We start from the raw sequence: 11,566 nt of genomic DNA on the forward strand, positions 1-11,566 counted from the left end.
TATCGTTCCGTTCCTGCTCCCAGCTGTTTCTATTCCCCTAATCAATCATTTAGTCTTCCCACACCTGTTCCCTATCTTTTCCCCTGATTAGAGTCCCTATTTCTCCCCTTGTTTTCCGTTTCTGCCCTGTCGGATCCTTGTATATTGTTCACCGTGCTGTGTCTTTGTATCGCCCTGTCGTGTCGTGTTTCCCTCAGATGCTGCGTGGTGAGCAGGTGTCTGAGTCTGCAACGGTCAAGTGCCTTCCCGAGGCAACCTGCAGTTTATTATCGAGTCTCCAGTCAGTTCTCGTGATTACGAGTGGAATTGTTTTTTATGCTTTATTTACCGCTCCGATTTGTCTAGGAGTATTGCTATTTCCTTTAACTGGATTAAAGACTCTGTTTTCGCCAAGTCGCTTTTGGGTCCTCATTCACCTGCATAACAGAAGGATCCGACCAAAGAATGGACCCAGCGACTACAGACGCTCGTAACACTGCCGTCGAGATCCAAGGAGCCATGCTCGGCAGACACGAGCAGGAATTGTCTGCTGCTCGTCATGCCATGGAGAACCTGGCCGCTCAGGTTTCCGACCTCTCTGGACAGTTCCAGAGTCTTCGTCTCGTGTCACCTGTTACTTCCTGGTCTGCCGAGCCTCCGGAACCTAGGGTTAATAACCCACCTTGCTACTCCGGGCAGCCCAAGGAGTGCTGCTCCTTTCTCACCCAGTGTGATATTGTGTTCTCTCTCCAACCCAACACATACTCTAGAGAGAGAGCTCGGGTTGCTTACGTCATTTCACTCCTTACTGGCCGGGCTCGAGAGTGGGGCACAGCTATCTGGGAGGCAAGGGCTGATTGTTCAAACAATTACCAGAACTTTAAAGAGGAGATGATTCGGGTTTTTGACCGTTCAGTTTTTGGTAGGGAGGCTTCTAGGGCCCTGGCTTCCCTATGCCAAGGTGATCGATCCATAACGGATTACTCTATAGAGTTTCGCACTCTTGCTGCCTCTTGTGACTGGAACGAGCCGGCGCTGCTCGCTCGTTTTCTGGAGGGACTCCACGCAGTGGTTAAAGATGAGATTCTCTCCCGGGAGGTTCCTTCCAGTGTGGACTCTTTGATTGCTCTCGCCATCCGCATAGAACGACGGGTAGATCTTCGTCACCAAGCTCGTGGAAGAGAGCTCGCGTCAACGGTGTTTCCCTGCTCCGCATCGCAACCATCTCCCTCCTCTGGCTCAGAGACTGAGCCCATGCAGCTGGGAGGTATTCGCATCTCGACTAAGGAGAGGGAACGGAGGATCACCAACCGCCTGTGCCTCTATTGCGGATTTGATGGACATTTTGTCAATTCATGTCCAGTAAAAGCCAGAGCTCATCAGTAAGCGGAGGGCTACTGGTGAGCGCTACTACTCAGGTCTCTCCATCTAGATCCTGTACTACTATGTCGGTCCATCTACGCTGGACCGGTTCGGGTGCTACATGCAGTGCCTTGATAGACTCTGGGGCTGAGGGTTGTTTCATGGACGAAGCATGGGCTCGGAAACATGACATTCCTTTCAGACAGTTAGACAAGCCTACGCCCATGTTCGCCTTAGATGGTAGTCATCTTCCCTGTATCAGATTTGAGACACTACCTTTAACCCTCACAGTATCTGGTAACCACAGTGAGACTATTTCTTTTTTGATTTTTTGTTCACCTTTTACACCTGTTGTTTTGGGTCATCCCTGGCTAGTATGTCATAATCCTTCTATTAATTGGTCTAGTAATTCTATCCTATCCTGGAACGTTTCTTGTCATGTGAAGTGTTTAATGTCTGCCATCCCTCCCATTTCTTCTGTCCCCACTTCTCAGGAGGAACCTGGCGATTTGACAGGAGTGCCGGAGGAATATCATGATCTGCGCACGGTCTTCAGTCGGTCCCGAGCCAACTCCCTTCCTCCTCACCGGTCGTATGATTGTAGTATTGATCTCCTTCCGGGGACCACTCCTCCTCGGGGTAGACTATACTCTCTGTCGGCTCCCGAACGTAAGGCTCTCGAGGATTATTTGTCTGTGTCTCTTGACGCCGGTACCATAGTGCCTTCTTCCTCTCCGGCCGGGGCGGGGGTTTTTTTTGTTAAGAAAAAGGACGGTACTCTGCGCCCCTGCGTGGATTATCGAGGGCTGAATGACATAACGGTTAAGAATCGTTATCCGCTTCCCCTTATGTCATCAGCCTTCGAGATTCTGCAGGGAGCCAGGTGCTTTACTAAGTTGGACCTTCGTAACGCTTACCATCTCGTGCGCATCAGAGAGGGGGACGAGTGGAAAACGGCGTTTAACACTCCGTTAGGGCATTTTGAGTACCGGGTTCTGCCGTTTGGTCTCGCCAATGCGCCAGCTGTTTTTCAGGCATTAGTTAATGATGTTCTGAGAGACATGCTGAACATCTTTGTTTTTGTCTACCTTGACGATATCCTGATTTTTTCACCGTCACTCGAGATTCATGTTCAGCACGTTCGACGTGTTCTCCAGCGCCTTTTAGAGAATTGTCTCTACGTGAAGGCTGAGAAGTGCTCTTTTCATGTCTCCTCCGTTACTTTTCTCGGTTCCGTTATTTCCGCTGAAGGCATTCAGATGGATTCCGCTAAGGTCCAAGCTGTCAGTGAGTGGCCCGTTCCAAGGTCACGTGTCGAGTTGCAGCGCTTTCTAGGTTTCGCTAATTTCTATCGGCGTTTCATTCGTAATTTCGGTCAAGTTGCTGCCCCTCTCACAGCTCTTACTTCTGTCAAGACGTGTTTTAAGTGGTCCGGTTCCGCCCAGGGAGCTTTTGATCTTCTAAAAGAACGTTTTACGTCCGCTCCTATCCTCGTTACTCCTGACGTCACTAGACAATTCATTGTCGAGGTTGACGCTTCAGAGGTAGGCGTGGGAGCCATTCTATCCCAGCGCTTCCAGTCTGACGATAAGGTTCATCCTTGCGCTTATTTTTCTCATCGCCTGTCGCCATCTGAACGCAACTATGATGTGGGTAACCGCGAACTGCTCGCCATCCGCTTAGCCCTAGGCGAATGGCGACAATGGTTGGAGGGGGCGACCGTTCCTTTGTCGTTTGGACAGACCATAAGAACCTTGAGTACATCCGTTCTGCCAAACGACTTAATGCTCGTCAAGCTCGTTGGGCGTTATTTTTCGCTCGTTTCGTGTTTGTGATTTCTTACCGTCCGGGTAGCAAGAACACCAAGCCTGATGCCTTATCCCGTCTTTTTAGTTCTTCTGTGGCTTCTACTGATCCCGAGGGGATTCTTCCTTATGGGCGTGTTGTCGGGTTGACAGTCTGGGGAATTGAAAGACAGGTTAAGCAAGCACTCACGCACACTGCGTCGCCGCGCGCTTGTCCTAGTAACCTTCTTTTCGTTCCTGTTTCCACTCGTCTGGCTGTTCTTCAGTGGGCTCACTCTGCCAAGTTAGCTGGTCATCCCGGTGTTTGAGGCACTCTTGCTTCTATTCGCCAGCGCTTTTGGTGGCCGACTCAGGAGCGTGACACTCGCCGTTTCGTGGCTGCTTGTTCGGACTGCGCGCAGACTAAGTCAGGTAACTCTCCTCCTGCCGGTCGTCTCAGACCGCTCCCCATTCCTTCTCGACCATGGTCTCACATCGCCCTAGACTTCATTACCGGTCTGCCTTTGTCTGCGGGGAAGACTGTGATTCTTACGGTTGTCGATAGGTTCTCTAAGGCGGCACATTTCATTCCTCTCGCTAAACTTCCTTCCGCTAAGGAGACGGCACAAATCATCATCGAGAATGTGTTCAGAATTCATGGCCTCCCGTTAGACGCCGTTTCAGACAGAGGTCCGCAATTCACGTCACAGTTTTGGAGGGAGTTCTGTCGTTTGATTGGTGCGTCCGTCAGTCTCTCTTCCGGGTTTCATCCCCAGTCTAATGGTCAAGCAGAGAGGGCCAATCAGACGATTGGTCGCATACTACGCAGCCTTTCTTTCAGAAACCCTGCGTCTTGGGCAGAACAGCTCCCCTGGGCAGAATACGCTCACAACTCGCTTCCTTCGTCTGCTACCGGGTTATCTCCGTTTCAGAGTAGTCTGGGTTACCAGCCTCCTCTGTTCTCATCCCAGCTTGCCGAGTCCAGCGTTCCCTCCGCTCAAGCGTTTGTCCAACGTTGTGAGCGCATCTGGAGGAGGGTGAGGTCTGCACTTTGCCGTTACAGGGCACAGACTGTGAGAGCCGCCAATAAACGTAGGATTAAGAGTCCAAGGTATTGTTGCGGCCAGAGAGTGTGGCTTTCCACTCGCAACCTTCCTCTTACGACAGCTTCTCGTAAGTTGACTCCGCGGTTCATTGGTCCGTTCCGTGTCTCCCAGGTCGTCAATCCTGTCGCTGTGCGACTGCTTCTTCCGCGACATCTTCGTCGCGTCCATCCTGTCTTCCATGTCTCCTGTGTCAAGCCCTTTCTTCGCACCCCCGTTCGTCTTCCCTCCCCCTCCCGTCCTTGTCGAGAGCGCACCTATTTACAAGGTACGTAGGATCATGGACATGCGTTCTCGGGGACGGGGTCACCAATACTTAGTGGATTGGGAGGGTTACGGTCCTGAGGAGAGGAGTTGGGTTCCGTCTCGGGACGTGCTGGACCGTTCACTGATTGATGATTTCCTCCATTGCCGCCAGGATTCCTCCTCGAGTGCGCCAGGAGGCGCTCGGTGAGTGGGGGGGTAATGTCATGTTTTGTCTTATATTGTCTTGTCATTTTGCTTTTCCTTCTGTTCGTTTTCCCCCTGCTGGTCTTTTTAGGTTTGTTCCCCTTTTTCTCTCTCCCTCCCTCTCTCTCTTCTCTCTATCGTTCCGTTCCTGCTCCCAGCTGTTCCTATTCCCCTAATCAATCATTTAGTCTTCCCACACCTGTTCCCTATCTTTTCCCCTGATTAGAGTCCCTATTTCTCCCCTTGTTTTCCGTTTCTGCCCTGTCGGATCCTTGTATATTGTTCACCGTGCTGTGTCTTTGTATCGCCCTGTCGTGTCGTGTTTCCCTCAGATGCTGCGTGGTGAGCAGGTGTCTGAGTCTGCAACGGTCAAGTGCCTTCCCGAGGCAACCTGCAGTTTATTATCGAGTCTCCAGTCAGTTCTCGTGATTACGAGTGGAATTGTTTTTTATGCTTTATTTACCGCTCCGATTTGTCTAGGAGTATTGCTATTTCCTTTAACTGGATTAAAGACTCTGTTTTCGCCAAGTCGCTTTTGGGTCCTCATTCACCTGCATAACATCCAGTGCTAGCCTCCCTACACTGGCTTCCTGTCAAGGCAAGGGCTGATTTCAAGGTTTTACTGCTAAACTACAAAGCATTACATGGGCTTGCTCCTACCTATCTCTCTGATTTGGTCCTGCCTTACATACCTACACGTACGCTACGGTCACAAGATGCAGGCCTCCTAATTCTCTCTAGAATTTCTAAGCAAACAGCTGGAGGCAGGGCTTTCTCCTATAGAGCTCCATTTTTATGGAATGGTCTGCCTACCCATGTGAGAGACGCAAACTCGGTCTCAACCTTTAAGTCTTTACTGAAGACTCATCTCTTCAGTGGGTTATATGATTGAGTGTAGTCTGGCCCAGGAGTGTGAAGGTGAACGGAAAGGCTCTGGAGCAACGAACCGCCCTTGCTGTCTCTGCCTGGCTGGTTCCCCTCTTTCCACTGGGATTCTCTGCCTCTAACCCTAATACGGGGGCTGAGTCACTGGCTTACTGGTGCTCTTTCATGCCGTCCCTGGGAGGGGTGCGTCACTTGAGTGGGTTGAGTCGCTGATGTGATCTTCCTGTCTGGGTTGGCGCCCCCCTCGGGTTGTGCCGTGGCGGAGATCTTTGTGGGCTATACTCGGCCTTGTCTCAGGATGGTAAGTTGGTGGTTGAAGATATCCATCTAGTGGTGTGGGGGCTGTGCTTTGGCAAAGTGGGTGGGGTTATATCCTTCCTGTTTGGCCCTCTGGGGGGATATCATAGGATGGGGCCACAGTATCTCCTGACCCCTCCTGTCTCAGCCTCCAGTATTTATGCTGCAGTAGTTTATGTGTCGGGGGGCTAGGGTCAGTTTGTTATATCTGGAGTACTTCTCCTGTCTTATCCGGTGTCCTGTGTGAATTTAAGTATGCTTTCCCTAATTCTCTCTCTTTCTCTCTCTCGGAGGACCTGAGCCCTTGGACCATACCTCAGGACTACCTGACATGATGACTCCTTGCTGTCCCCAGTCCACCTGGCTGTGCTGCTGCTCCAGTTTCAACTGTTCTGCCTGCGGCTATGGAATCATGATCTGTTCACCGGACATGCTACCTGTCCAAGACCTATTATTTGACCATGCTGGTCATTTATGAACATTTGAACATCTTGGCCATGTTCTGTTATAATCTCTACCCCGCACAGCCAGCAGAGGACTGGCCACCCCTCATAGCCTTGTTCCTCTCTAGGTTTCTTCCTAGGTTTTGGCCTTTCTAGGGAATTTTTCCTAGCCAACGTGCTTCAACACCTGTTTGGGGTTTTAGGCTGGGTTTCTGTACAGCACTTTGAGATATCAGCTGATGTACGAAGGGTTAAATAAATACATTTGCTTTGATTTGCGTGCGTGTGTTCTTTGGATACTTAAGCAATAAGGTACGAGAGGGTGTGTTATATGGTCAATATACCATGGCTAAGTGCTGTTCTTACGCACAACGTAATGCGGAGTGCCTGTATACAGCTCTTAGCCATGGTATATTGGCCATATACCACAAACCCCCAAGGTGCCTTATTGCTATTATAAACTGGTTACGAATGTAATTAGAACAGTACAAAATAAATGTTTTGTCATACCAGTGGTATACCTCTCAGGGCTGAGCCACCCAATTTATAGTAGTCATTGTATCATTGCACATGTATTTCACAGGTCTCCAGACTTTTGTGACATAAGGTCTACCACTAAAACTAGTAGGGCATATTACAAAATATTAGATATGGTTCCTCATAGGCTAATAGAAATGAGAGCTGGGGTTTCCTATTGCAAAGTTAATTGACCATATATTTCAGCGTGAAAACATTTACAAAGCATCCACACACGCGCAAACTTGATTTCTGGACATGGAGACCTGTGGCACCAGAGCAAGCAGGCATGCACGGGTTAATTTAAACTGGGGGCGGAGAATCCAAAGTCTGACCAGCCTTTTAATACCGACTACATGTGAACTTGATGCAAATGTGACAGCTGTGCGTGTGCGGTCTGTCTTTAATGGAAAAGGTTTTGCACATGAGCAGAATGCACAAAGAGGCTTTATACGGTCGTGATCAGTGCTGAACGAGCATACACTTTGTAAAATCACATTGTAATTCATTCATATGTTTGTACTAGGTGGATAGAAATTGGTATTGAATATGGAGCTATTTGCAACAGTTGATCAGGGGGGTTGCATTTTGGACATGTCCCATCTGAATCTGGAGAGTTTAAATTTGGACACTGTCGGTGACGAACGGAGGAGCGTGACCCAACAACTCTACCTGTATAACAACCGACTGACAGTGTTTCCCGCTTCGGTATGTCTGTTCTCCAAATTGGAAGTTCTGGATATAAGCAACAATGGATTAACGGTTCTCTGTGAGGACATTCAACGTTTGTCAAACCTCAAAACACTCATAGCCAAGAACAACCGTTTGAACGAATTTTCGTTCCCAAAGGAATTTGGGTCCATGCAGATAGACACATTGAACTTCAGTGGGAACATGTTTGAAGAGGTGCCCACTCAGTTTCTAAAACTCCAGCGATTAAAATATCTGTCTCTTGGGGGTAACAGACTCAAAGCTATCCCCGCAGAGATAGAAAATATTACCAGGTAAGAATACCGATATATTATAGCGGTAACAAACAATTTGTTACAAAGCAACTAACTACCTCCACGTTAATTACCATATAATCACAGGTTTTATAGCCACTTAATATAAAGGGTGACTTTTAACAAACAACTATCTGTACACAGCTATGCATGACGAAGGGAGGTTGGTGAAAATTAGATGAGCTTTAAGCTTTTAAGCTTCTGACCTTTATAAACACTTAGCTTCTAATAACCCAACGTTGGGGCACTCAAATGTGAATAAAGACATTGCCATATCAAGGTTATGTTGCCCGTATCATATATATTTTTAGTAATTTAGCATACACTCTTATACAGAACGACTCCTAGGAGCCATTGGGGTAAAGTGCCTTGCTCAAGGGCTCATCGATAGATTGTTCACCTAGGTCAGGGGTTCAAACCAGCAACCTGTCACTTCCTGGCCCATCACTACCTGATAATAGCATGCTCATAATAACCATTATGTAGTAGCCAGCTAGAATAATAAGCTCTGTTGCTGTCTTAATGAAATGACTGGGCCTCCAGGACTGCAGCTGTGATTTCGTAGTGTGCATTCAGGAACTAGATGGTGAGGGTTAAGATAAAGGGCAAATACGTTTGCATAAAATCAATACTGTCGCTGTATTCACCTAGATAGGTTCCACATGAGCATGTGGTTCCTGATCATGTCCTGCATGATGGTGCAGGGGCCCATCGTCTCCGTCTTGGTGCTGCATTGACACACTTCTTTGGAGTCGGCTCGTCAGTGGCTCGTCAGTGGCTCGTCATTTGACATATTGCCTTACCACAGTGGGGGACTGGCACCGTGAGAGGAACATGGGGGTTCGGGATTTGGAACAGAGTGGAGAATAAGTTATAGGGTAAAGACAAGATGAAAAGGTCCATTGGACTCCCCCCAAAAGCCCACAGCATCCTTCGGACTGTGTTGTAGTTAAGTTAGCAGCTGTGCTTTGCATCATAAGGCCTTCCCTCTTGACGTTTCTATCGTAGGGATCTCTCTCTCTCTCTTTCTCTCTCTCTCTCTCTCTCTCTCTCTCTCTCTCTCTCTCTCTCTCTCTCTCTCTCTCTCTCTCTCTCTCTCTCTCTCTCTCTCTCTCTTCTCTCTCTCTCTTGATCCCTTTCTAAAAGGAGAAGACGTTTTACAATCAGTTATTTTACCATCATCTCACCTCTTCTGTATATCTTCTGTTGACATAAAATTGTCAAACAGTGCAGTTCAATTCCGAACGCTCCCTCTATCTCCTCTCTCTTCTGTTGTCAGCTTGATCAGAGAAAGTTGGCAGGTGTTCTGGAGGTGTTCAAGAGTGTAGTATGTGTGTAACCTTATCACAGTGGTTCTCAAAAAAAAAACCAGATCACTCAGTCAATACAGCCTGTCCTCTGGGATCTTTGAACCCTGGAATTTCAACATGCTTCATCTGGATTTAAACTCAAACTGTTTAGGCCATTCTTGACCTTTGAACATTGTGCTTTATATAATCCACAGGATTATTTTTGGGCTGTTTAAAACTGGTTCAATTTAAGATCCTACATCTGTATGTTAATTTAGCAATGTTCCCTGTCATTCCAAGCGTGAAGAAAAACACTTTTCTCTGATCTGATGCAGTCTGGAGATGCTTTATTTGGGTGGGAACCTCATCATCTCCATCCCCCCAGAGCTGGCCAACCTTCGCGGTCTCAGATACTTGGTCCTTTGTGATAACCGGATACAGAGTGTACCCCCCCAACTCACAAGGTGAGGGCCATCCCATAGGAGAAACACTGACTTTACATAATTTGCTCATGTGACCGACCGTTTTTTCTTTTCTTTTTTACTTAGGTCTCCTGTGTGTTATAAGACTGTGTTAGCCTGCTGAGCTAAAGCCATGATTCACGGTCATGTCTGAATATGTCTGTTTGTAGACTCTACTCCCTGCGCTGCCTCAGTCTCCATAACAACCTACTTACCTACCTACCGCGGGAGATCCTCAGCCTGGTGCACCTGCAGGAGCTCAGTCTCCGCGGCAACCCCCTGGTGGTCCGCTTCATCAAGGACATGACTTACGACCCTCCTTCCCTCTTGGAGCTGGCCGGACGGACCATCAAGTCCCGCAACCTTCACTACCACCCCAATGACCTGCCTGGAAACCTGGTACAGTACCTGGACCTGGCCAGCAAGTGTCCCAACCCTAAATGTACCGGTAAGTGGAGGAGAGGGGACAGGTTTAAGTTACATACGTATGTACTAGTATTTGTGAGTGGATCACAGGAGGCTCGTCCAGGAAGGAAGAGAAGGCTGGGATTCCTCAATAATTTGAGAAAAATATATTCTTTGTAATAAAATCACACCTTGAGATATTTCTATTGCTCTCATATTGTTGTGCTACTTGTCTTCTTCCTCTCAGGTGTGTACTTTGACTCGTGTGTGAGGCACATCAAGTTTGTGGACTTCTGCGGGAAGTACCGGCTACCCTTCATGCACTACCTGTGCTCCCCAGAATGCACCTCTCCCTGCAGCTCCAACCCGCAGAGCGACGCTGAGTCGGAGGACGAGAGATGCGTGTCGGCCGACAGGCTGCAGAGAGTGCTTCTGGGATAGAAGAAAGTCAAAGGACCTCGAGTTCACTGACACACATACTGGATGATGGACAGTTTCCATGACTCCCAACTGACCTGACTAACCCAACCTCTCCTGTGCCAAACACGATAAACACTGACACTGAGCTGTTCACTTACAAAAGAGTGCCACTTTCAACATGAGATGTAGGATTCCTCAAGTCTGATTGTAATGTAAATTAACCACAGTTTATTATTGATATTTGGAGTCGTAGTGTTTTAAACATCTAACTGAAGCTTATGGAGTACTGATTTTGTTGTAGACCACTCATCAAATGTATTTTGATGTACATCCTCAGTTTGTAGTTTCTGTGTTAACATGAAGGGCTGAATTAATTGTATGTCAAATTGATTTTCTTTACAAATTAGATTCAGAAACACAGAATGTGTTTCATGCTTGTTTTAAATCACCTCGCTTCTTAAGTTACCCTTTAATCGTCATACTTCTGTTGACACTGGCTGCTCGCGCATGCAGTCCTAATATACAGTAGTCTCTGTCGCCTGTAGCATTTACCCACCATGCATTAATGCCTTCCCTTATCTCACAAAACAACTTTTGTTGTTACTAACCAAGGGGAAAGTTGTGTATGTTGATGTGATGATTTCTTGTTCAAAGAGACTAATCCAGAGCTTGTACTGTGAATTAAATGTTGGTTTGATTATTTTAAATGAATAATTTATTTGAATAAATCAAAATTAATATTAATATATTTTATCTGTTTATTTTATACATACAGTGTATCATTGATATGAGTACTGTTCTGTGAACTGGATACATAAGATAATGCTGTTTTATTTTATTTTTATGTATTTAACCTTTATTTAACTAGGTCATTTAAGAACAAATTCCTATTTACAACGACGGCCAACCAAAAGGCCTCCTGCGGGGATGGGGGCTGGGATTGAAAATAAAAATATAGGACAAAACACACATCACGACAAGAGAGAACACAACACGGCATAAAGAGAGACCTAAAGACAACAACATAGCATGGCAGCAACACATGACAGCACAGCATGGTGGCAGCACTAAACAGGGTACAAACATTATTGGGCACAGGCAACAGCACAAAGGGCACTGTTATCTCAGGTAGAGATAACAGTGCATCACGCAAAGCAGTCACTGTCGG

At 47.3% G+C, this 11,566-nt stretch overlaps 1 protein-coding gene across 1 annotated transcript; it reads left to right on the plus strand.

Moving 5' to 3' along the window:
- Positions 1–7,204: 7,204 nt before the first annotated feature.
- Positions 7,205–11,142, plus strand: LOC124011180 (leucine-rich repeat-containing protein 58-like). The gene is made up of 4 exons (XM_046324290.1): positions 7,205–7,823; positions 9,448–9,576; positions 9,744–10,021; positions 10,226–11,142. The coding sequence occupies exons 1-4, from the start codon at positions 7,369–7,371 to the stop codon at positions 10,417–10,419; spliced, it is 1,056 nt and encodes a 351-aa protein (XP_046180246.1). The 5' UTR covers positions 7,205–7,368; the 3' UTR covers positions 10,420–11,142.
- The last annotated feature ends 424 nt before the right edge of the window (positions 11,143–11,566 follow it).

This window comes from Oncorhynchus gorbuscha, linkage group LG23 (genome assembly GCF_021184085.1).
Source record: "Oncorhynchus gorbuscha isolate QuinsamMale2020 ecotype Even-year linkage group LG23, OgorEven_v1.0, whole genome shotgun sequence".
Taxonomy (NCBI): domain Eukaryota; kingdom Metazoa; phylum Chordata; class Actinopteri; order Salmoniformes; family Salmonidae; genus Oncorhynchus; species Oncorhynchus gorbuscha.

Excerpts from the sequence above, each read along its gene's own strand:
- LOC124011180 (XM_046324290.1), top strand. The coding sequence starts at position 7,369 with ATGGAGCTATTTGCAACAGTTGATCAGGGGGGTTGCATTTTGGACATG. Across the intron at positions 7,824-9,447 it reads GAGATAGAAAATATTACCAG|TCTGGAGATGCTTTATTTGG; the intron begins GTAAGAATACCG and ends GATCTGATGCAG. Across the intron at positions 10,022-10,225 it reads TCCCAACCCTAAATGTACCG|GTGTGTACTTTGACTCGTGT; the intron begins GTAAGTGGAGGA and ends TCTTCCTCTCAG.